The 27,129-nt window shown below is 45.4% G+C and overlaps 1 protein-coding gene across 1 annotated transcript in view; it reads left to right on the top strand.

The window, feature by feature from the left end:
• The window catches only part of LOC119379539 (serine/threonine-protein kinase 10), a gene marked incomplete at both ends in the record, with an annotated part of 32,978 nt that extends 7,732 nt beyond the window's left edge, over window positions 1-25,246 (top strand). Inside the window, 5 exon segments of the mRNA XM_049412006.1 lie at window positions 105-186; window positions 10,534-11,104; window positions 14,551-14,748; window positions 21,153-21,272; window positions 25,118-25,246. Of these exon segments, the coding sequence (XP_049267963.1) occupies window positions 105-186; window positions 10,534-11,104; window positions 14,551-14,748; window positions 21,153-21,272; window positions 25,118-25,246 (1,100 nt within the window).
• Window positions 25,247-27,129: the final 1,883 nt, after the last annotated feature.

Raw genomic sequence — 27,129 nt, 5'->3', positions numbered from 1 at the left:
TATCATATCTTAAACGGGCTGGACCACTACTGCTTTTAGCGTTTTCCCTTAATGTTTCCTCTTGTGTCCCTTGTCTAATTCGTTCATTTATTCACTTTACCCAGGCTTATCAATGATAGACGACTCCGGCTCTCACCTAAAGGATGCTTGTGAAATTGGAACTTCTGAAGTTGACAAAGGAGAGCTGTAAGTATTGCAGTAGTACTTTTTCTTTTGAGATTGATTACTTGCATTGTTGCATGTTAATACTTGAAATCGCAAAAAATGGGAGGTGGGGTGGTGGTTTGATGCCATTCATAGGCTGCTGTATGGACAAACTCGAAGCTTTTTCCTCGGTGACATCCACTATTCAGCATGCTTGCCATAATTTATTCACACATGAAAGGCACACTCTTGGCACATGAGTGCGGAATACTTATTTTCAGCTGTGCTTAAAATAATATGTTTGTGAAGGTATGCACAAAAGAGCTGGGCTGGGTTGGCTGGGTCAGTTGACTTTGGTGGAAGTTGCACAACTTCGCTAAACACTGTATGCCAGAAGTATTCATCGGAAGTTTCCTTTCTCAGCTCTCTCTTCAACCCTTTGAGGGTCGATTTTTTTTTTTTTTAATCTTTCCCAGATGGTCAAATCACTTTATTGTGGGTTTTGAATACAGTCAACTGCCGATTTTTCGGACGTGCTTGAAAGTTCGGATGCTTTCGCGGCATCATCACAAGCCCCATAGACGCCAGTGTATAAAAACGTCTGAAATTTCAAACTCTAAAACTCTTCAGCATCCGATTTTTCGGACTTTCTGCCCAAACTCCAGGTCCGAAACGGCATTAATTGAAGACCCCACCTCTGCCGCGTCTATCATCTCTTTAAGTTCAAACCAGCGCCTTCGCGAGCCGATTTGTTTACGACCGTAGCACTGTCCCAAAGCCAGCTTTGCCACAATGCATAAGTGTTATGGGGTGAGGCAGACCAAAAATCCGGAGCCACTATCACAGTGCATTGCAGCGATGTCTTCATGGATAAGCAGCGGAAATGCACGGAGGCGTGATGGCAGCAGGTGGCAAACGCGCCAGTACGACTTAATCGCTGACAGCCCTTTATGATGAGCGTCTTCAGCTAACTGCTCGGTAGTGCACATGGACTAACCCAGTTGTGAGCATACTAAATGCGCCACGCCGCCATTCATGCCGCCTCTTTGTGCGAGACGGCTAAGCACAGACGTGCTGCCTTCACGAACAAAAGCAGCTCGCCACCACCGCGCCTGTGTGCGGTCAAGAAAAGAGCGGGGATAATGAGCACTTTCACAACAAATGCATGCGTACGGTGCAGCAAGCGTCCCGTCAGTGACGGCGCACATCAGCTTAGTAGGTGATGGGCTGCACACAATCGGCTCGTGTGGCAGCTAATGCTGTGTGTCGGCGGAGATTTTCGTGCAATAGCACATCGTTTACATGTGCGCACGCATTGGGGAAAGTAGGACGAAACCTGCTCCTCCACCACGGCCTTTGTGTTCCGCATCATTGTTTTCAAATGCTCGATGTGAGAGAGCCTTAATATTTTCCGCATTTCGATGGTATCAGTGGCCCTCATCACAACACGCAAATTTGCAATTGGCGGTTGGCACGTAGTAAAATGGGGTTTGCGGCAGTTACCGAATGTACAGTAGAACCCTGCTGATACATTTTTGAAGGGACCGTAGGAAATAAACGTAAGAGACAGGAAACGCAAGAGCCGAAAAACAGGAAAAACGACAAAATATTTAGTGGTACAGAATTTTATTTCAATGCTTACGAGCAGCACGAAAATTGGCGCGCTCAGCCACGATCTAGTCGACGGATAGAAACGCGGAGCTGGGGACGGCCTCATCCACAGAAATGTAATCAACGTATGTGATCTTTTTTAACACCAACAGCTGTAGGCATGAAAGAACTAAGCACACGCAATCACGACCAGCGCGGCGAGTCCGACCACGAACCGCGCGCACGACCAAGGAGGTTTAAATAAAACTTGCTGGAGTGGAGGCCGCCTATACTTACCAATGGGCCGCAGTGAAGCCGCGCCGCGCGCGCGGCGGCCATCTTGCCATAGGCAAGAAACGGGAGCCAAAGCGCGCCCGCCGCGCTGACCACGTCTTTCAGCCGTGGTTTTTAATGGTTATAATGGCGAACATTAAGGGAGAAGTTGTCAAGAATAAGGAGCGAAATCGCAGATAAGAATGCGGTCAGTTTTATTCTGTTTCTTTTGGCGTTTTCCTTACAAGCATGCACACCGAAGGGCCTGTATCACTGTTTTTTTTTTTTTTTTAATACTTATCCTCGTAAGAGCACACTTCACTTCTCGGCATTCATTTTCCTGATTATTTCGTTCGTCATGTGACTGAGTCTTATGCATATATGGAGTTCGGGCACTTTCTTTGAGCGGAATATAAATGTGGGTCCAAAGCACCACACTCGATATGCTCATCGAGAAGGATATATATTCGTCAAGGCTTGAAAGCCATCTCTTTTCTCAAGACAAGCTCAAAATCTCCAAAAAGAATAGTTTTGGCTTTGCATGGACGTGCTTCAAGGGCATTCAGCTTGCAGTCGACACTATTTCAATAGGTACAGCTTTTTCTATACTATTTCGTAGGCTCGACCGCTCTCTCTTACCCTGTCAATGAATCAATTAAAAACGCCCAAGTGGCATAAGTCATAAGTTTAAGCCAACGAGCATAGTCTGTCATCATGTACAGTAGAACCTCGTTGATACGTTTCCGAAAAAAACGCGGAAAATAAACGTATGATCCGGGAAAACGTACGATCCGAATCCAGTAAAAATTGAGATCAGCCAGCTAGTTCCGATCCTGACCGAAAATAACGTCGTGGTCACGTGTATTGAAATCCCGAGACAACCCGAATAATGCAAAATCGAACTCTGAGACAACCGGCGTAGACGTAAAGAAACGCTACCGCCATGTCAGCAGACGAAACTTTGCGCCGCATGAGTGTTGGTTCTTTCTGCATTGTCGCTTGGAAATATGGGGCTAGGTTTGCCGAAGAGCAGAAGTGATATTCTCGAACATACGCATTTGGGATACGATCACGTACGTTCGAAAGATCACGCGTGACTCGCCCCGTCCGTGAAGGAAAACTGCCGCCCCGCTAAAGGCTTAACAAGCTCAACTCTTCGCAGTGCACGTAAAAATCGCGGTACAACACGATATGCGATATCTCGCGAGAGTGATAAGCGTCCCCGAAAGCGACAGCTGTTCGCGGCTATCGCATACTACGTCGCACACTCGCGCTGATCAGTTTGCGTTCTGTCTTAACTTGAGACATGCGCTGGTATGTTCGCCGCCACTAGTAATCGCACCATCTCGCACGGCGAAATGGGCTTTAAAAGATAACGCCCGGCGTAATGGCAACCGAAGGTGAAGTCCCCAAGCGCCCGCACTGCGATCTGTCGAGTCCTCACAAAGATGGCGGCGAGCGCACATCGTCTCGTTTTTGGCGTCTGATAACCAGAAACCTCCTAGATATCTTCCAGAACAAATCTTTTCTGTCAGCTTCTGACGACCCGCTGGTAGGCAGAACTGCCCAGCCAGAGAAATACGAACGCCGACTGGAATTGCGCCGGGCGGAGCAACCCAAAAACGATTGCGCTCCGGGAGAAAAGTGTGCGGGAAATTATCGGCCATATTGACTAGGCACAATGGCGGCGTTGCTATGGTTACGGGACGCGGCGTGTTGTGCACCGGTGGCGATGCGGCAGCGGCATGTGTGTTTCCGCGGCAAGCCGTTCAAAGATTGTGACGGCCCGCGTCGCCGCGTGGGTGACAGAGAGCGGCGATCGAGCAATTCGGAAGAGACGCGGAGGGGACAATTGAGCAAATCGGAGAAAGCACGGAGGGGGGAAAGGCACTGCGGAGAAGCTGCCGTCGCTGAGAGGGCCTTTTTTCGCACACCTGAATGAGAGTTTCTGAGTAGAAAACGTATCATACGACCCTAGTTTTCCGCGGTGCTGAACGTTGCTGCCGAATAATCGTATTTGCCGGGAACGTATTAACCGGAACATATTACACACAACTGTATTGGGTTATTTTTAATTTTCGCGATTTCGAGCGTAGGAGCCGGGAAATCGTATCAAGCGGGAACGTATCAACGAGGTTCTACTGTATTCCAGTCCCAAAGTCCGCATATCTAACTGTTTAGTCGCCCACAATCTCAACAGGTTTTCTCATTTGTCATCAACAATCAAAGTACAGTAGTTTTCGTGCGGCATTGGGCTAGCTTTTTCGAGACAGTGACTCATCTGTGAAGCCAGCATTTCCTTTGATGGAATTCTGTACAACGTTCTCGTATAGAGCGCTCTGCTGACAGTGCGCGATTAAACTTTGTGCGTACGTACTCGTAAGCTGATGGAGAATAGAAGTGCAGCGTTAACGCAAACGCCCGCAGCTCGGATGTAATACGTGCCTTTCTGGTCTTTCCGTGCCCTAGGGGTTGCTGTATGTATGGGGGAAGGCTGCAGTGAACATCGCCCTGCCCTAATCACACATGAGCTTTTGATCCTTGATCTCCTTTATTATCGCTTGAGGATCGAGCCTCGCTCTTTTTGGTTAGTGTGCAATTTTTCTGCTGCAGAATTTTCATCTTGAGCTGTTTTATCTCTTCTTGGAAAAGATGAAGCATTTCATCGTAATGCAACTGTCCCATCTTCAACTTTTTTCAATTTGAACGCATCTAACGGCCGAAGTACCCCTGGGCGATCGGTTAGGTCGCTTTATTTGCAGCTGGAAAGAGCACTGCACAGTTCAGACCTGCTGGATTTACTCGATCACTGCACTGCATAAAGCAAATACAAATATAACGAAAAAATGCACGAATGTAAGAAAAAAAAAGGTCCTTGTATATTGCCCAAATGACGTTACTTAACCTCGTAGTTGCGAGCTACCCTTTTATAGCACGAACAGGGCAACCAATAACGAAATCTCGCCTATTTATATAATTTCAATTAATAGCAAGCAGTGCGTTATTTTCCTATTCGCGCTCCGCACCAGTGGTATCAACAAGCACAAGAATGTGTATCACTGGGTTTTGTAAGTGCTTTACAAATGCGTCAAGCACAGCTAGTCGAAGAACTCCCAGGTCGCAGCCTAGTCCGGTCGAAACAATTTGGCGAAAAGTGCCTCTAACATATGCGATCGCCGTCTTTTGGCTTCCAGACTTCCCGTCAAACAGCCTGCCCCGACGTGCTTCAAACATTTGAGTCCTTACGAAACTGGTTAGGAAAAAAGAATGACCGTTAGATTTGAAATTGGAGACAGATTGCGGGCTGTCAGCATATGTTCCGGCATATAGAGAAGTTTTCATCGAGCTCGAAATGTTCTGCTTACAACTGAAACTTCATCCCAGAGTACCTTTTTGCTCGATTTATACAGCCGTACGCAACGCACAATGTATCCAACAACGTCTGGACGCCACCACGCCAGAGAACAGCTAGAACATCTATGCGGCCGCTGCAGCATGCATTGCGGAAGGCGCGCTTTCTGCCTATGGCAAGATGGCGGCACGCGGCTTCAGCTGAGGGCCGCCTCCTCCACTCCAGCAAATTTTATTTTAACCTCCTTGCGCACGACCATGCGAGCTCCAACCAGCTCGAACTCCTCCCGTCCTCAGATAAATAACGATGATGATGAGTCTACGCCAACGCGATGGCAGAAGTGAGTGCCAATCTCGAAGGCCTTGCTATCGCAAGCAATTACGTCATAGACGCCATGTTTGTAAAATACAAATCTCAAAGGCTATGCTTTTGTCAATAGTAAATGCCAGTCTCGAAGGCGATGCATTTGTTTGCATCAATCAAAAGATCCTGTTGCTTGCACCTCTCATGCGGCTAATGTTACGGTCAAACCAGGCCAAGCTGCGTGAAAATGCACCAATGACCGCTCCCTTCGGTTGTCACGGTAGTCACTCGGTCGGCTCCGAGCGCACTTCGCGACGTATCATACGGGAACGGTCCGACAGTTACGACGTAACAGCGGGGTTCCCAGTACATTGTATACTATGGGAGCTATGCCGGGACCGGCGGAAAACGGCGTAACAGCCGGGAAAACGCAGCAGTGAGGAACGTAACAGCGGGGTTCTACTGTATTCCCAAGAGCCTGAACACGCATCAAATCGCCTGATAAATTACTGGGAGGCACTGAAAATATTTCTGACATGGCTGTGGCGATTTGACTGCTTGGCAGAATGAAAAAGCACGAATTCGTTTTTTCGGACTGCCCAATTTTTTAGACGATTTCGCAGTCCCTAGGGTGTCTGAAAAATCGCACATTGACTGTATACAAGATGTGTAATATCGGGAAGAAATAGTAAAAAAAAAAAAAATCGGGGACAGTATTTTGGTGTCAGCATCACTCAGAACTGAAAATGTTCAATAGTATTTCAGAGTGTGGTATTCCTTGAAAGGCGGGTCTATACATAGTGCCTTATCGCTGTCTGCAGACATAAAGCAAAAGCAAAATCAGTGTTGGAAGAGTCATTACTGTCGGTGTCAAGAGAACAGGCAGTGCATTCGACCGTATTGCCACTTTGCCGTGCATCTGAAGAACTCCTAGGAATCTCAGTAAACAAGGAGAGCGACAATACCTCGTGAGCTAAGAGCAGCACCCCTAAAGATGAAAATCAACTTCCTCCGCCCTTGCAGGGGAGTGCCAATAAAGATAAAAATCAAGTTTTGCATGCCTCCGTTGTGATCACCCTGGGAAAGCAAAGCCACAAAAAGGTGTTGCCGCAGGCCGCGCAAGGCGCTGAAGCTAGGAATCAGTTCTATTTATCTCCGCAAGAAGGTAGCACAATCAAATTTCTACCGCTTCTTGTAAGACCTAGGAGGTGGCAGCACATCCCAGTGAGCATGCATCGTCATTACAGTACCCGCCGTCAAACCGTACCCATACGGCAAAGACCTTGTGGGACGGAAAACCGCCACCGTACATCTACGGCAAAAACCCTCAAAGTTTAAAGGGCAGTTCTTAGACCACTCATTATGGTATGAGAACTGGGTTCCTCAAGAGTGTAATAAATAATTGCATCACTTTTCACAAGTTCGAAATGCACACCTAGCACAACTTGGCCTTGTATAATAAAGGGACCCTCTAAGCTTTTCAAACAACCCATTTTTTATTTGCAGATTGCATAGGCTGATAGTCAAAGAAGCCTTTACCATAGGTCACAACATTGATATCAGAATATTTAGTATTTCAGTCTCGGCAAAGAAATCGTCACATACCTGCCTGCCGCATTGGTGCACAGTGGCCCTCGCCGGAAGCATTTTTGGCTTAAACAATATAACCAGGCACTCTTTCATGATTGGTTAAGAACAAAGTTCTAGATAATAACTTTACTGCTGCATAATTGTGCTTAGATTCCTTCTCCTTTTCTGTTTCCTTGTTTGATTTACTTTTTATTGGGGGTGGGACAATATTTAAACTTTCGAATATTTTCTAATAGTGCTAACTAGTCGTTTCAATTCACACCGGAATTTTGCTATTCGAAGTATTCGAACTTCCGTAAAATAAGTAGTATAATGGTTTCATTCGCTAAAAATCCAACCACAGCGCTTCTGAATGATACATGGAAATCCACTTCTCCTCGCAAACTTCGACCTATCAGAAAGGTTAACAGTGCGAATAACAAAATTTTGAGTGCGAAGCGAATTCGAATAATAAAGTTTGAGTGCGAATCGAATGGAATAATTTTCGAATATTTCTCGGATATTTTTCGAATACTTCGAAGCGAAATTACAGGAAAAAGGTTGCAGAGGATTCCTAAGCATATTCTAAATTACATTCTAAAGGCATTATAGCTCCGCAATGGCACAACCGGGCGCCGCCATTTTGGGCTCGTTGAAAGGGCATTTCTCTATCTTCAAATTTCCTGCCTCAGCTAGGTCCTCCATTAAGAAGCAAGTGTACAAAAAGCAAATGTTTAAAGTTCGTTTGGAGGTCTCCCATGGTCTGCGTCTGCAATGTTGCTCCAGCACGCCTCTCCATTGGTCCGGTCTCGCTCCGGGAAAGCGTCGTCTGCTGCTTGCACATCGCAAGGTCGCGGTTGTCGACAGTCGCGCTACTTAGTGACGCGTTCGCTTGTGCTGTGTTCACGGGTCGACGATCACTTAGAATATAATTACGCTTTAGTTTGGCAACTGCAAGCGGAACGTCAATCACCAGATTGCGATAGTGCGCCACTCTCGTCACGAACATCGCGGAGGTGCATCTCGGGCCGACTCTGGGACCTGCAGTTAGAGGTTCTGCTTGTCAGCACATCGGACCTCGTGACGAAGACCATAGCTGGATGACTCTTTGTACTCGCGATCGAGCATGACATACTTTGAAACTTCGGGCACTGCGGCCATGCACACCGCGGCCACGCACACCGCGACCGAGCTTACTGCTCGAAGTCATGCACTAGTTACGGCTTTTTCGCGAAAGCGAAGAAGCTGCATTGTGTTTCGTCACAAGCAACAAATCGCATCGCCCACTGGCTCCTTGGAATCGTAGATGGGCACTTGTCGCATCAGCAGCGGACCCCCCACCCAAGCTCGTCGCACAGCGACCGCTCAGAGCACTGGTGGAAGTGGCTAGCAGCTTCACACGTCGGCACCCCAAAATGCAAGACCAAGCATGCTGCACACCTTTTCATCGTCGTTATGCTTATTTTCCGTTAGTATTATAAACCGTTATACTTATTTTCCGGAGGTTCGAATAGTTCGAATAGTAAAATTCCAGTTTCATACTTGATCGACTCGTTTTGTAAAGCGTGCTTGCCAAATAATGTCTTGGTTCTGCGAAGTCAGCCTGTGATACCAAATTCATTAGTACCACCTTAAGAACAATGAAATATCAAGTCATCGAGGCTTGTGCCAATACTGCACATTACGTCAACCACGTCGCTATGCGACAGGCAGCAGCACAGTTTCGTTTTCACACGGCGGACAGCACGCTGCCGCTACATCTATGGGTTATTGTGCAAAAGGAACTGTTTTGTTTTTGGCCAAGTGTTACACTGCATTTTAACTCAAAAGCGTTACTTGGCCAGGTTTTTAAAACGCACACTCATCCGGCGTCCGTAAAAGCCGTGTGCGAAAAACACGTGACATCTCCCACCATAACTGACGCTGGCGCCAACAACTGCGGCAGAAACCACTCGCAGCCACGTACTAAGAGAGGGGAATCCCCATGGCAGTACTCCCACCTAGAAGGGAGCACGCCACATCAATCGTCCCTCAACTTCTGTGGAGGCAGTGTTGCAGCAGCATTCATAGCAATTTTGCAACACTTAGCTGCAGCGAGTCCAATGCCTACATTGTAGGCTTAGCATTGACATCGGCAGAAGATTTGTCAACGTCGTTATTTATAGCACCACAATGACGAAATGAAAGAGGACGTGTAAAGTGCAACTCTGACATGCAGTGACATGCAACAGTCATATGCAACCACTTTGGTTGTACCGGATTACGTAAATAAACACAATTCGGCCTCCGCATTTCCTTATTCTTTGTAATGTAACTCGGGAACACCACTCCACAGCACCCCTCTGTAACACCAACCTAGCGAAAGGACACGATTTCGTGTTCTTATCTCATAAGAATATGCTTAGGAATGCTCTGCAACTATTTTCTGCAATTTTGCTTGGAAGTATATTCGAAAAATATTCTATTCGATTTGCACTCAAATTTTAATATTCGAATTCGCTTCACATCGAAAATTTTGCTATTTGCACAGCTTTACTTTCTTTTTTTTAACGCAAAGGGATACAGTCATGAAAAAAAAAAAAGAGAGAGGCACAACTATGAATCAAAACAGCAATCAAAAATGAAAACAAGACCACCTTTCTTGGTATCTGCAATGCCTGTATATTTGTCTCTATCTACTGCGCTTTTTATCTCTGGTGTATCAAAGTGATTTAGCTGAAAACGCACTGTGTCCAAAAAAAGTAATTTAGTCGGTGTGGATGATGAGAAAAGAGCTGAAAATTGTGCTGAAACACCTAGGCTCACGAAGCAGAGGTTTTTCTCACCTTTCCTGCTGCCGACCACTGCCATCCTAGTATGGTTCCAAAGGTCAGAGTTTTGCCTCTCTGTTCCCATCCCCATGCATACAATGGCTGCCTAGGAAAACAAGAACAGGAGACAAAAAAAAGAATAACGATGAAGGTAGGTCGCGCTGTTTCACGATGTTTGTGGACCTCCGATGCTCGCCTGTTGTCGGCCTGCTTTGCTTGCAGTTTATTATGTCACACTAACGTACTGGCATTGTCGTTTTGCCGTTAAGTTTTACATTTTTAAAGTGAAACTTTTACGTTCATTTTCTCTTTTCTAATAAACTTATGATCACAGAACAAATGAAAGTACAGTTATCAGTCTAAACTAGTTTAGTATTTCTCATTAGTGTCTGTTTATAAAGTTAACTTAAGTTGTACATGTTTACAGTTTTGTTTTTCTTCTGTATTACTATTACCTTCCTGCTACAGATAATGTGACCTGCTCCCTTTCAGGTCTCCAAAAGTCCCAGTGGAGCACGAAGTGACTTTCTCTTCAAAGCACACCATATTGGAGGTTGGCGAGGCAGGGCACTGGGAGCAGCAGGCTGGCGAAGTGGACCGTAGCCATGTGTCCGTGATTAGCGTGGGTGACCATGAGGTGGTGAAGGACTCATCACTGGTCGTGAGCCCCCGCGAAGGCCCAGCATCGCCTCGTCTAGTGCTGCGGCAGTCAACAGCAGGGCCTCGCGAGGGCTCTCCTGAGAAGCGAAACTCATTCCCACGTATGCATGAAGGTGCACAGCAACGGCCCCCACTTGTGAACGGAGGCTCACACGAAGCGTTGTCTCCCGAGCGACCCAAGGTTCGAGTGAATGTCAAGCTGCAACAGGGCTCAGCATCGCCACCTCGTGTGGAAAAGGCACCTCGGCGGCCCCCTGCCTCTGCAACAGACGCACCAGTCGAGCGCCGCCGAAAAGAGGTATCAGACACGGAAAGTGTTTCGACCTTGGACAGTGTAGGCAGTCGCACAAGTGGCAGCGACAAGGAGAATCGCAAAGAGGACTGGGAAGCCACCAAGGAAAAGGTGGGTGCTTGACAGTGTTAAGGGATACACATTGACTTTCTTGGCATAATTTACGCACATATTTATGGCAAAGTGGTTTTACAGTAGAGCCTTGTGAATTTGCACTTCATCAGATGGGAAAAAAATGTTAATTAACCAGATGTCAAATTATTAGGGGTATCAAGATAACAACAGAGAGATGCTTACTACATCGACACGCTTTTATTTACTGACTGAATCAGTAAATCTAGTTTCTATTTTGCACGAAAGCAGTGTGGAGGCTGTTATTCTTGTCATCTCGTGACCAGTTAATGATCACAATGGTGAGGAACTCACCCTTCCCTTCGCAGTGTGGCAGTGATTGTCGCCCTATGTTTATACTAGGGGTGTGCGAATATGTGAACTTTCGAATATTTTTCTAACAATGTTTGCTATTCGATTCAATTTGCACCGGAATTTTCCTATTCAATGTATTGAAACTTCCGGAAAATAAATATAACGACGAAAGATCGGCGTGCAGCGGGCTTGGTCTTGCGCTTTGGGGCGCTGACATGCGAAACTGCTAGCCACTTCCACCGGTGTTCCGAGCAGTCGCTGCGCGACGAGCTTGGCCGGGGTGTTCCGCTGCCGATGCGTCAAATGCCCATCCACAATTCCGAGGAGCCAGCAGGCGATGCGATTCATTGCTTGTGACGAAGCACATTGCAGCTTCTTCACTTTTTCATGTCCGCTAGCGCGATGTCCTTGCCCACAAAGAATTCGGATTCGTCTCTTACATCGATACCGTGAGCAGAGTTAGGCCTAGCCACGACTTAGAGCACTTAGAGCAGTAGGCTCGGTCCCAATGTATGTGGCCGCGGTGCCCTATGTTTCAAAGTACGTCATGGTCGATCATGAGTATAATGAGTCATCTTGCGATGGTATTCATCACAAGGTCCGAAGTGCTGATAAGCAGAACCTCTAACCCTGGGTCCCACTAGTCTCATACAATCGGTCCGAGACGTGCATCTGCGATGTTCGCGACGAGCGTGGCGCACTGTCGTAATCTGATGATTAAGCTTCCGCTTGCAGCTGCCAAATTAAAGTGTAATTATATTTTAAATGATCATTGACCCGTGAACATAGAACGAGCGCGAACGCATTACAGCGCAATTTTCGAAAGCCGCGACCTTGGCATGCACGAGCAGCAGACGATGCTCTCCTGGAGCGAGGATTGGACCAATGGCGAGACGTGCGGAGCAACATGGTGGACGCGACCAATCGGAGACCTCGAAACAAACTTCAAACATTTGCTTTTTGTACGCTCTTTCTGAATGGAGGACCTAGCTACAGTGGGAAAATTGAAGATGGAGAAATGCTCCTTCCAACGAGCCCGAAATGGAGGCACCCGGTTGTGCCATTGCGGAGCTATAATTATTTTAAAAACTCCGTTCTTTTTTGTGGTCTCCACAATAACTTTTGCCACCGATATTTTACCACACTGCTGTGTAGTTTTCAGTGAAGATATTTGAGAATCAGAAAAAGAGCTACAGAAATTGAAAATGTGATTTTCAAGAAAATGCAATAAAATTTTTCGCAATACGAAAGCCGTATGCCCCCTTAAGAATAAATTTGTTTTTTAACCGTGTTTGTCCGTGTTTCTTTGATCGTGTTTGGTTATAACATACCCATACAGTGTTTACACAAAAGTCTGTTGTAACGGTACTTGGATTTTATATATTTCTTGTACAACAGACCAAGATTCTCTTCACTATGAAGGTCTGTTGTAATGAGGTTACACTGTATGCGTTCTGTCGCCATTTTGTGGTGGTGGTAATGTCATTACATCTGCCACTGGCGGTCGACTCTTGCTAATGCCGCAAACTTGGTCTCAGTTTTGTACGCGATCGACTTGTTTTGCGAAACATGCTTTCCAAATTATGTCTTAACGCTGCAAAATTAATGCGATATAAAATTCATTAGTATCACCCAAAAAACGGTGAAATATCAAGTTATCCATGCTCATGGCATTGCCTGTTACGTCACGCGTGTCACTGCGCGACAGCTAGCAGCACAGTTTCATTTTCATGCAGCGGACAGCGCGCTCCCGCCAGATGTACGGGTTGCCGTGCAAAAGGAATTGTTTTCTTTTCGGCCATGTTTTGCACTGCATTTTAACACGAAAGCACGCTCCCATCGTTTTCACACACATACTCTCTGTTGAGGCGGAAACACTTTGCCGCAACTAAAATGGCGTTAACTAGACTAATGAATGAAAACTCACTAATTAACTTTTTAATTGACATGAAGGCAGCTGTTTATATTAGAAAATTGTAGTGTTTGCCGTAATTGCACGTAAAATTGCACAGGTAGTTCTGGTCTGACGTAATAGAGTGGCCTTGTTTCCTGCGCACTAGGCGCAATCAATTTAGATTTCGCCCTTAACCCTTTGAGGGTCGAATTCTTTCAAAAAAAAGCTTTTCCAGATGGTGCAATTACTTTATTGCAGATTTTTTATGCACACAATATGTAAAGTCAGAAAAAAATTGTAAAATAAAAATCGGGAACAGTATTTTGGTGTCAGCATCACTCATAACTGCAAAATCTTCAGTAGTATTTCAGAGTTCTGTATTCCTTGAAACACGGGTCTACGCACAGTGTGTTATTGCAGTCGGCACACGTAAAAGAAAAGCAAAATCATAGTCATAAGAGTCATCGCTGTCGGTGTCAGGAGAGCGGGCAGTGCGTTCGGCCATATCACCACTTTACCGAGCATCTGAAGAACTCGAAGGAAACTCGGTAAACAAGGAAAGCGAGAATATCTCGTGAGCGCCGGTGATAAACAAGCAAAGAGCAGTGCCAATAAAGATTGAAATCAACTTCTGCTGCCCTGCAAGCGAGTGCTGATAAAGATAAAAATCAAGTTTAGCGCACCTCCGCTATGACCACGCGACAAAACCAAAACTGTGAAAGGGTGTTGCCTCAGGTCGCAAGATGTGCTGAAGTTAGAAATAAGTTCTGCTTATCTCTGCAAGAAGGTAGCACAATCACATTTCACGCGTCTTGCAAGTGCTAGAAGGTGGCAGCACCTCGCAGTGAGCATGCATCATCATTATGGCGCGAAATTTCAAACGGAGGGTCGAAACTGTACCCATACGGCAAAGACCTTGCAGGACAGAAAACCGCCATTACATGCAACTTTCATGATTCTTAAAATATGGGTATGCCATAACTTGGCGCGCACTACAACTTCCTAATAAAAACTGCCCTCAAGTCAATAATTAAAAAGTTTATTAATGAGTCTTTGTTAATTAGTGTCGTCAACGTCATTTTAGTTGCGGCAAAGTATTTCTGCCTCAACATAGAGCATATGTGCAAAAACGACTGGAACGTAACTGTCAAAGTTTTTATTAAAAAATCTGTACTGTCTAAAAAAAATCACCCTATATATTGGAAATTAAATCTGCAATTGTTTTGTCTTTTTTCAGGAACGTAGTGCTAATAATGTACCTGCTATTCGCAAGAAGGCTCTTATGACTCAGAACACTGCTGTACGGCCCAAAACACTCAAGCGAACACGCAAGTTTGTAATTGACGGAGTTGTGATGACAACCACTACCAGCAAAGTCATCTATGGAGACCTTGATGAAGATAAACAAGCCAAAGATTACCATTTTCTCAGGCAAGTTTGGGTATGGCATGCGAGCATCTGCCATGTAGCTGTGCCATGCGTCACCTTTTTTTGCTTTTCTCTATTATTAATGTTCCTCACCCACCTATGGTAGCTTAGCTGTCATAGCATTACACCGCTAAGCACAAGTGCACAGGTTCGATTCCTGATCATGGTTGTCACATTTTGGTGTAGGCGAAATGCAAAAATGCCCATGCACAGGGAAACCTCGTTTATCCGTACCTGGTGAGAACGCGGCATAACTACGCCCTAAACAGTATGTACTAACCACGAAATGCAAATTTGCATCTCCTGGCATGCACCAACACCACCAACAAAGAAATAAATGCAATGCCATAGGTTCCCACTACAAAGCCACTTCTTTATTTTTGCAAAAGCACCGATTCCAGCTCTCCCAAACGACCGTATGATAGCGCGCAGTGGCAAAGTGAAAGAGCATTTCGAAACTATTACAGGGCCTGGAACACACGCCAACTGGCATAGTAACAGAGCGGATGGACATCCGTATCAACTTTCTGCGATATATGTGTACGCGTCTGTGCTTCCATCTGCTTCTGAGTGAAAACTGACACTATCTCTGAAATGCACTGCGGCTGCATAGAGTCGATCATCCCTGGCTAGTTGCATGCAGCACATTGCCTACTCGTATCATGCCGTCACTGCCGCCCCGTTTGCGCCGTGTGTGTGCATTTGCCATCGGAGGGTTCTTCGTACCACCCCGTTCCAGACCGTGCATGGGTGCAGCGAGTAGCTTGTTGCGTCAACGAGGCAACTTCACAACTAAGTTTTAACCATTAGTGCATTTAAAGCAGGTACATAGTATTAGCGAGTTTTGACTGTACTTAGATTAAGGTGAATCCCAGGGGCTTGAAATTTATTCGGAGTCCCCACTACAGGATACAGTCAAATCCCGCTACAACGAAATTGACGGGACGCGCGAAAAAGTTCGTTGCAACGAAATTTCATATATAGACCACAAAAGTTAGGAAGATCTGATGATCATGACTCGTCCTTTGGTCGTGGCAAGCGCATGCATTGTCCTTTGCATTTAACTCTCGCTAACTCGGGCATACTTGGCCGCACACCGAGTGAATGTATTTTCTCGCGTATAACACGCACAAAATATACAGAAAATTTAGTGCTAAACACGGGGTGTGGGTTATACGCAAATTTTGTTGCGCAAGTTGGCTTCACGGTAGTGCAAAGAAGGCGGCTTTGCATCACTATGCGAGTTATACACGTGGGTTATACACGAGCGAATACTACATGCAGGCTACCCTCGAAACGTGCTGAACGCGTAGCACCGCGAAGGAGCGTGCCAAAGTTCGCTAGAGGCTAACTGAAAACGAAGTGCAGGGGTGCAACAGCTGCACCAATTGCACCAATTTGATACAATTCCTTATTTTTGCGCCAAGCTGAGCCAAAACTGTGAAATCTGTTGAAATTGCACCACGCTGTGCCAAAATGCCTGACCAGCTTCAAAATTTTCTCAGTTGCGCAAGTTTTAGCGAGAAATGGAAAGAAAAAACGAAATGGAAAGAAAAGAAAAGTCACTTTCACCGCAAGGACGAAGCAATGAATGCAATAGCAACAAATTGCAATGTTATACGAAGTGAGGCTGGCAGCAAACTCTTTTCTGTCAGATCTCGCGTAACTCTACAAAACATTGGTGTAGGATAATACAGCGGCTCCGGGGAAAGATGCTCTTTCCGCACGGTCCCTTCGCATTGAGAGCGCATCACGTAGAAGGGTGTACGAGCCGCCCGCTAATGGCTGCCGAGATAGTGCGCGCGCCAGCGATCGCGCCCTTAGATTCAAAGTTCAAAGTTGCTGCTCGAGCGACAACCCCCCCCCCCTCGCGTCTTTTCATGCTCATTCAAGACGGGCGGTCCGTTTCCTCTCTGCTTTGACGGTAGGCCTCCCGAGCGGTGCGGTGTTATCGCATGCGCCCTCCGAGCGACTGAGACGGGCTGGCTTGTTTGATCTCTGCTTCAGTCGCGTTCATCGCCCGCACTCGCACGCCTTTACCCGCGGTAGAACATAACTATGCACGGGGGGATGTTATCAATTTGTTCTTTATACGGAACATGACGGCAAAAACCCGCCGAGAGTGTCCATATAATTGAATAAAAAAGGACAGTGGTTCTTAAATTTCTTGATGCTTGTTTCATTGCGTGCAGAACGCTTCTTAAGTCCTGCGGAAAAGCGTACTGAAGTGTAGAAGGGGCTTTTAGTACTAGCTGTCAGGGACGCAGCACATTTTGTTCCTTAATTACTCATTCGTGCACACACCTTGTAATTACGAGTACTAGTACGATCGCTGACGTCTAAAAAATTATTGGCAATAATTTGGAGCTGCTGTGTATCGCGTTTCTGCGGCCTTGAGAAAGAAATAGACAAAAGCGTATGCCAGTTTTCTTTTTTCTCCGCCCCCACTTGCTCCTGCTTTATGAATGTCCCGAATTTCCAGGTTGCCAGGTTCGCAGGTGCACATGAGCACTTGCAGTACCTGTCGAATTATTTGACAGGCCTTGCAAATGCTAATGTGAACTTAGTCATTGTTCGCACTGTGTGGTAGCTCAACACATTGCTTTTATTGAAATAGCAGTGTTCATGTGCACTGTGCACGAGTTAGGTGATTCTTAATGGTTTGTACATATTTTTTTTCTAAAAGTAAGCCTTCTTTGTTATACTGCTCCAAATTTGGAATTTCGGGCTAAAAAATTCAGGTTTTTTTTTTTCGTAACCTCCTCCAAATTTGGATTTCTGTGCTCCAAAAGCAACTTCTTGCTGCTCCAAAAATTGCTGCAAATCCTATTTTGGCTGTTGCACCCCTGGAAGTGCCGAAGCTCCGCACTACCACAGTCACAAGTGAGCGAAAGGAAAGCCGAAACGCTTCGTGCCGTTTTACGACTTTTTATTGCCTTTCCGGTATGTTAGCTGCATACTTGACCGTATTCGCTATCGATGATCGCGACGATAGCGACCGCGGTTTTCTGCTCAGCGGTTGCGACAAACGGTAGTTCCGTTTCAATCTGTGTGCGCTGGCCGTGCGCATGCCTTCTGAACTGCGTCGTTGCTATCTGTGATCGCGTCTGCCACGGTTTTGACCGCAGCATTGCTTTGAGTCGGTGCGCGTATTTTCGTGGTCGCCCATGATTGCATCGACACGACCGCGTTTGTGTTCGCAGCGGTTGCGGCAGAATGTAGTTACGCTTGAACTAGGTGCGCGCTGTCAGCGCGTGTGCCTTCAAAACGCCGTGGATGTCATTCACGATCGCAGGGCTTGTTACGACGAGCAGTAGTTTTGTTTTAGTTCTACGTCAAAACAATGGCAGAAGTTCTTGAAGAACGATTCTTCCGCAGCCCGCACGCGCATCAAACCCGCCGGCAGCGTCATGGCGGATGGACGATCTGACGCCGAGCATCTCGATGGTGAATAATTTACTGGGATATGTGTGTGGTGGCAGAAAGCATGTCTCCAATGAAGACACGGGTCTTGCGATGCGGCCGCACAGCTCTGGCAACGAGAAATTGTCAAATTTCAAGCGGAATTTCGCGGCAATCTTAGGCAAGCTCCTTTTCCTTATGTGGTGGCAGTCGTGAAAACTTCGTTCAAGCGGAAATACCCAGAAAAAGTATTCATTATGACGAGACATTTTTCGCATTGTTTTCTATGTGCGGCTGACGGGAAATAGAAAATTATTCATTGTGGCGGAAATTTCGTTGTAGCGGGATTCGACTGTACCTCATAGTCATCTCTTGGTTTCTGCATCTACAAACTCGAGGTTTTTTTTTTATTGTTGTTGTTTGGGTTCCTTCATAGTTAAATGGGCAAGCATATCTTGCTCGCGAAGCTGTTTCAGATAGGAAGGCCGTTGTACTGCTCACGTGCACTTCAACTTTTGAGCTCGCGTTCTCTTTAAAAATCGCTGCCACTCAAAGGAAATGTTAACCATTAATCGAGGCACATGGTGTTCTTTAGTACGCCCTCAAGAACATTGTTCACCGGTTATTGATGCCTAGTAATGTGGTAAGGAAAGAGTTAAGCAGCCCATTCGTACCACCACTTTCTCTTCTTGAAATGAATAAACTTTTGATTTGGTCTGAAATGTCTGCATCGCCCAGTATGTAGCGGCACCCTCTGTGCACATCAAAACACATTTATCGCCCGCTTTTGTTCTAGGTAATGTTGTAATTGACACAGTGTAGTGTCATTTATGTGAGCCTGTATTGAGACTTTACTGTTGTGACACTGATGCACCTGAAGTGCAAATCATGCAGGGGAGCTCTTCATCTACAGTAAACTCTCAGTAAACTGAAATCTGTTAAACGGAACTGCTGCTTAAATGGAACAGCTGCCTCCGATATGATTGGTTTCGTACTTGTATTCTGCACCCCTGTTCACCTCTCAGTAAACGGAACTCCTGTTAAATGGAACATAATTTCCTGGTCCCTTCAGGTTCCGTTTAATGAGAGTCTACTGTATCTGTATGCACCGTTTAAATTATCAATATTGTCATGGTTTGGCAACAATAATGGACCAGGCAGACACTGCTAAAGTCTGAAGTGGCTCCCAGTTTTCTAAACATCAAATTGATTCCCTCTTGAATGTTACCAACCAACCTCGCGTGCATACTAGCAACTGTGGTCCACAAGTTATAAATTTATGTGTACAGCATAAATTTCTAATTTAAATGCATAGCATTTAGTTGGCAAACACAATAGGTAGCTTTCACTATGCCTGACAGTGTGGTGAGAGCTATCAGTCAACATATCCAATGTCCTCCAGACCGAAAGATGTGTTGCGGTCAGGCAAAGCTGGAACCAACATTTAAGCTTTCTTCTGTTCTTTTCAATATTTTAATTAAACTTTCTCAATTTGTGTTTTGCTGTCTAACAAGCAATCATTGGTATTTTTAGATAGACCGAAACAGTATATCATTTACTGCAGAACATAGACCAAAAATGCCCGTTTGTGTGTGTGTGTGTGTGTGTGTGTGTGTGTGTGTGTGTGTGTGTGTGTGTGTGTGTGTGTGTGTGTGGGTGTGTGTTGTGTGTGTGTGTGTGTGTGTGTGTGTGTGTGTGTGTGTGTGTGTGTGATATACAGGGTGTTTTTTTAGACAATACAGATTTTTTATAAAAATCCTATGACAGTAAGGCTGTTGTTGTTTTCGCACACGCACTCCACGTCAAGGCGGAAAAACTTTGCCGCAGTTAAAATGACACTGTTGCCACTAATTAACAGACTCGTTAATTAACTTCTAATTATTGACATGAGGGCAGATGTTTATATTAGAAAGTTGTAGTGCGTACCAATTTGTGGCATACCTATTTTTTACAAATCGCAAAAGTTGCATGTACTAGTTCGAGATATTCTTCATCGAATGTAAAGGGCGAAATCGAAACTGCCCGTCACAAGGGAGCAACGAAATTTGAATGAAGGCGCGCCGTGTCCGTATGTTTTCGTGAAAAGCTGCAAGTCATCTCACTTGTGCCTGCGCATCGCCTTATTTTCGCAAGGTAGTGTTTAGTGCTTATCTGTTTCTTTCGAACTGTGCACAAGAAAACCGCAATGTCAACCTTTTCTTTGTCTGGTAAGCGTAAAACTCAGGGGCTGCCACTTCGGCGCTTCTTCCTGCAGACACGCGAAATAGCTATTCGCGCCTCTTTATAGTTTAAAAAAGAAACACATAAGCACCACCCATCGAACACGAACATTAAGCTGTCTACTAGTGTATTTTAGAATGCTTGCCAATTTTTCTGGCCAGATTCTGCTTCTCCGCTCCTTCATTTGAATTTCGTCACTTCCCTGTCACGTGTCGTCCTGGTGTTCCGCCGCACTTTGTGCGCGCCGGGCGCGATCAGTTTTGATTTAGCCCTTGAAATTCAATAATGAATATCTCGATCTGTGTGCAACTTTTGTGATTTCTAAAAAATGAGTGTGCCATAAATTGGTACGCACTACAACTTTCTTATATAAACACCTGCCCTCAAGTCAATAATTAAAGAGTTAATTATTGGCAACACTGTCATTTTAACTCTGGCAGAGATTTTCGCCTCGAAATAGAGTTCATGTGTGAAAACAGCAAGAGGCTTACTGTCATGGGATTTTTATAAAAAATTTGTATTGTCTAAAAAAAAACACCCTGTATATTTTATGCATAGAGTCTTGTTATTCACTGTGTGATCAAATGGTCAAATGGTGCTGATACTGACTCGAGCATTTCTTTCCTCAGAAATATTTTTGGAATTCACTTTCCTTAGTATTGTAGTAAGTCACATTCTAAAGAATAATTTTTATAAAGAATCGCCATATCGTGAATTTAATTGTTTTATCTATGTTTTAAACATATTGGCTTATTGTACTGATGGCTTTGCTTTGCAATTTCCAGGAAGCAAGAACTAAGGGAGCTAAAGATGCTCCAGAAGATGGAAAACAAGCAGTTCCAAGACTTGGACATGAAGGAGGAGTTTGCGAGGGAACAGCAGCAGAAAAAGTTTGATCAGGAACTGACGGTACTATGCCACATTTTCTATGTCACATTAAACTTGCTCATTCGTCACTAAATCCTGTAGCTTGCCAACATATACAGTTTGTGCTGTTTTCAGCTGGATTTTATTTAACTCTTTCGTTACCGCGAGAAAATGGTTATTTTCATATGTCTCGGGAAGAAAGTTTTTGCCAGTTCGATAATTACTCCAGCATGCATTGCAGCATACCAAATTAGGCATAATGAAATGGTCATTTCAAAAAAGTATAAGTTATAAAGCAACAAAAATATTGTGGAATGTATCAAAATTTGAAAGTGTGTAACTTTTTTAAAATTGAAAGTGTGTAACAGTGCCTGAGCACAAAACTCTCGTTAATTTGGGCATATTTGGTCGTACATTGGTTAACTTGTCTGTTTCACGGTGTCACAGCGCGTGTGCCCTTCCCCTGGAGGTAAAGTCTCAAAACTCCTCTTGATCTCAGAGGCTTTCATTCTGGCGATACTGGTTATCCCTGCCCTTACCAAAACCCTACCAAAATGGCAGAGGGCAGCACAGGAGAATGAAAAAGGCGGATTCGGACAGTTTGCAGAGCTGACAGGTACGTGAGGCACACTGGTGCGTGAGGTCAAAATCAGATGGCACTAGGGGGTGTCCGAATCGCACTGCCAGTGACGACCTCCCTGAGTAGCATATGCCGATCTCGAAGGCCCTGCTTGCACTAGCTGCAAGTGCCCTAAGGCTGGAAATACATCAAGACTGCCATGTTTCTACAGTAAATGCTCATTAATTTAGACTTATTCTCTGGTCACAGCAAGCACTGTGCGTTGTTCAGTGGCATCAAACTCTCATTAATTTGGTTATATTTGACTGCTACCCGGTTAAAGTACGACGCAAAAGAGCGAAATCACGTCCAACCGAAACAAGGCAGCACGCTAGTCAACGCAGAAATTTAATCTAGTTGGTGGTAACTGAACTTACACATCTTAACAAGTGCATAGCAACAATTACACAAGGAAGAGACTTAAACAGGATGGTAATATGGCACACTCCACAAACAGGAACTTCGGAGCTGAAAAACAGTGACAGCTGCGATGCCATTAATCGTCATTTTCATTTGGCCTGCCACCAACCAAGTCAGTTGCTGAGAGCTCCAGTAACCCAGTGCAGCTCATCCTGCTGCAAAAGGGAAGATCGAAGGTTGCCCTAACCACCGATTTTATTTCCTCAGAAGAACACTAATTAAAGCTCAAGCAACAACACGTGAATTTCTTCACTGTGGCAGGTACAGTAACCAGTTATCGTTTGCTTGATATTGAATGCAAGCCGTGCCTCAGTGACATCAAATAATGCCAGAAAATAGCAAAACAAGCAGATTTTGCACACGTGAGTACCATCTCAACTCTCAATTATGCTGGTGTGAGTGACCAGACATCAAAAACAGTGAGCTGGTGACTGTTTATAGTATGCACTGTTACAACTGCTCAGTATTTATCATTCTTCAGTGTATACATAGTTTTTGTTCAAGAATGCAGGCATAGATTATGACTTTGCATGTATCATTGCTCATTTCTTGGCCGTGTAGCTTTCTCAAGGAAATTGCCAATGCTAAACAAGGCAGTTGTTTTTAAGGGACCACAGCTTGTTGCCCACTTAGGATAAGAGGCGAGCAGCACATCTCAGTAGTTAAATAATTAGTCAGCATAACAAGGTGCACACACAGCTCCATGTACAAAGTTAGTTTTAATTTATAGGGAAGTGCCATCAAGTAAGACTTGCAGTCTTGGAGGATGAGAATTTACCAATGCTGACAGTGCACTGTGTGGCTGCTTTTCGCATATTGTGCTTGCATTGTATTGTATTGTGCTTGCTTGCATTAAATGAAGAAATGTTGTCTTAAAGTCCATATGCTCAAAACTGAACTACAAAAGCACATTTATTTGGCGTACACCTCAGGCAAGGTTCGTTGGCAGCAAATACACTCAAACTTCATTATAACAAAGTCGCATCTGACACGAAAATAAGTTCGTTATATCCGAAAATTTGTTATAAATGTATATTCGTAACACTATATATGACAAGGCTATTCTTCATTTACTTCGTTATAACCGATAATTCTTTATATCCGTGATTATATCGAAGTTTCAGTGTACACGAACTCAGCGGCTGTTCTAGGCATTACCACAACTGAACGCGATCGACATCAGCTCAACTGCGTGTGTGGCTGGCGAGTGCTGAAGTATATGCACCAGCAATGGCAGCATCACATGCTACCAATCACTTCACCGTATGCACAGAACATAAATTCTAGCAACAGCAACATTTAGAGCCGCACAGCTTTAAACATGTTACTTCTCAATGCTGCCGGCTGAATTCACTGTGGTCTACTTTTCGTTCCCAGTATAATTTGTGCTTACATAAATAGAGGTCACACTCATAGTGGCTAATAATTGTAGAACGCCAAGTGGGCGCTCCGAGGTAAAGGAGTGGTGACACAAAAATTCGGACACAATTTGACTGTTGAATCACACTAGTGAGTGCATATAGGTGCCATCTGTACAATATCAGCCACAAATACAGCCTAAAAAGTATTTTAATTGAGTTTTGAAGTTCGTGAAAGTGCAGAATCGGAAATAGAAGCAAAAGACGATGAGGTCAGTTCTGGCCGGGTTACCGGAGGCTTGTACGAGACTGACAACGCTGGTAGCGGCACCTGATGATGCATAGCCTAACCAGAGACCTGCAGTATAACATCACAGCGACTTACCCGCTTACTGATTCTGTGTAAAGCGTTAGCAGTGAGATAATTAGCAACTCACAGTATTCTCATTGCTTTTTTTTCCTCGACAAGAACAGCAACGCGACTGGAAAAATAGAAAAAATATTTTAGTTGGACAAAACGCCACAAGATGTCGCTATGGGCTCCGCAGGTGCCTGCAAACATTAGGAAGTCTACAGACGAACTAAAGCTCTCTGCTGCCGGGATCATATTGCGTAGTGGACAGATAACTGCTTCGGCCCTCCGACGTGCGTACGTGGGATTGGTATGAATACGAGTCAGTAAAGCGTACATCACGTCACTTGCATGTTACACATAAACACTGTTACAGAGCGCCAATGTTGTGATTTCACTGCTTCCTTCGTCACTTCTCGTCCTGCTACTTTACGAATGATCGGAGCGAAAATGTTTCAGCATGTCTAATGCTGTGGCTACTCCAAGCCTGGCGGAAAACGTCGCCTCAGTTGGACATCGACGACAAGAAGAAAATCGCAGATACCGGCGAGATTCGCAAAGTGAATCGAGCTTTTCTTACTGATTTTTACACTCCTCCCAGCTCTTTCCTCCATCGCCGCACTAGAGAAGCAACGTAGTTTGACGATCGAGGAAACAAGCACTCGCAACGCTAAACACCTGATCAACACAGCAGACGAAACAGCAGCGCTGACAACATGGCAGAAGCTGGCCAGTGACGTCACTGGCTCTCGCGGTCACCTGATCGAGTAGGCCGGCTACGTCACGGGGCCACTGAGTGCTCTTCGAAATCGAAACTACCTCTGGTCGTAACATACAAGCATATAATTAAACATACGTCTTGCGCTGGTGCAAATGAGTTTCGTTGCCGCTATTATCGAGTCAGTAGACATTGATTAAGAGCAAAAAACAGAGGTTCACAAATTTTCTGTCACCACTCCTTTAAGAAATCTGGACATCATAATGATTGCACCCCTGAATTTTAGCATCAAAGGTTGAACAACTGTTGCAAGACTTTGAACAGAGGCTCCAGGCTTTAGGAGAACCTGCTTTCCAGTTTCAACTTTAGATTCTTGCTATTTAAAGTTATACTGATCTCTTTCCCTTTTTTCTTTTCCAGACACTTTTGCGAGACTATGACAATGACTTAGAGGCACTGAACCGCACTCAGAAGCAGCAGGTGGAAAAGGCTGAGCAGCAACAGGACCTAGACTTAAAATATGCCTCAAGGCGCATTCGGGCTGAACAGGTACAACTTTCATGATCTAGTTAAAAGCAAGGAAGGGCAACTATTTTTTTCTTGTGTGAACATTTTGGTAGTTAGGTGCAAGGAGCTATTTTTTTAAAAGGGACCCTCTAACACTTTTCAAAAAAATATTTTTTCTAGTTGGAGGCTATGTAGATTCGTTGCTACAAAGGTAGACATAACGAGAATGGCAGCGATAGCATTACACGATAAGAACTTATTCAGCTGACAAGATTCAACAGGATGAAATACAGCCAGGAAACACAAGGGCATGTGTGAAATAGAGCAGATGACACGTGGTGTTTACCGTTACCACCGTTTGTAGTCCTGAGTGATGTTACTGTCACGTGACACTGCTCTGCTTTATCATCTCGGGTTTTTCCCCTCTCTTGGCAAGATTTTTAATATCGTAAAGAAGTTGAGGGTTTGATGGAAGGCCATCTGATCGGGATGAAACACGAGGCAATAATAGTAAAGACACCGACCAAAATAAAACTGAATAAAAGACGTTTCGGCTTCACTACAGAAGCCTTGTTCACTTAAGGGGAGACACGGGTCTTCTAGAACAAAAAATCGCCAAAAAATCGACTTTTTGAAATATTTTTTTTCGCAATCTAGACGTCCTAAAGAATCTATTGCTGCGATATTAACGCGTTCCGCCGAGTATTTATTTTGTTATTGCGCTCTAAAGAGAGCTTCATGATCGCTTTCGCTCGAAAACGCCCCCCGAAAACAGGCAAATTCGATGCCGTCGTCTGCGGTAACCGTTGGCCGCAGCGCGGCCATTTTGGAATCATTCGAGAGCTGAATTCTTCTACATTCCATTTCTAGCGAGGAAAACACCTCTAGGGTCTGGCGACTATGGAGCTGCACGCCACCGAAAAAGAGGAAATACTCGCACGGCATTGGCGCGTTTGTACCACGTGGGGTGAATCCTGCTCTCTGATTGGACGACCGGAGTTTCGTCTGCCCGACAATGCGAGACGCCTTGGTCAAAAATTGTTCGGACGCGACGATGGCTGGCGGGCGACGCAAGTTCGCGACGGCTCATGCCTACGGCAAAAAACGCAAGCGTCGGTCCTCGGATACCTAAAGCAGCATCGAGTGGATCGACGGCGACGAGCTCTGCGACATGCGCCAGCGGGTGTACGACATCCACCGAAGCTGCAGCGCGCAAGCGATGCCTGTGGCCAACGGCACGTCGAGGACAATGCGCGTCGACACGCTCCTTGTCTCAGAAACTGAGAAAGTGGCTATTGAGCATCGCGCAGAAGAGCAACGTCAGAAGCTGTCTTCATTGTCAGCTACCCGCCGAAAGCAGTCGCTTATCGGAGATTCCCCGGAAGCGGCGGGGTGCGGCACCGAGTTTACGCTGCTAAGCCTTCCGCTGCTGAACCAACTGCTTCGGTGCGCGAAGTGCGAATTCTGCTCCGGCCCTTTGAACGTTTCAAGAGGCGACCGTGAGTACGGAGTGGCAGTTAAAATTGTGGTGAACTGTGCCGTCTGTGGAGATGTCAGCACCGGATGGAGCTCGCCGAGAGCAGGGGGGAATGCGACCTGCAACCCATTCGAGGTGAATGTGCTTGCTGCTCGGGCAGTTATGAGCACGGGCAATGGGCAGACCGTGCTAAACGACATTTTCTCGGCGCTGAACGTTTCTCGTCGCGGTATGCACAACAAAACCTACCAAAACTACGTAAAAACAAAGATGAACCCTGCCGCCGTGAATGCATCCGCGGGCGTCATGAGTGAGTGCGCGACAGCTGTGAAGGCCATCTATTCGGAACTGAACTTCGGGAACCCCGGCAATATCGCAGTTTCATTTGAAGGGACTTGGCTCACTCGTGGACACCTGTCACACATTTGTGTGGGAACTGTGATCGAAC

Source organism: Rhipicephalus sanguineus, chromosome 1, assembly GCF_013339695.2.
Source record: "Rhipicephalus sanguineus isolate Rsan-2018 chromosome 1, BIME_Rsan_1.4, whole genome shotgun sequence".
NCBI lineage: Eukaryota > Metazoa > Arthropoda > Arachnida > Ixodida > Ixodidae > Rhipicephalus > Rhipicephalus sanguineus.
This window is presented reverse-complemented; position numbering and strand designations above follow the sequence as displayed.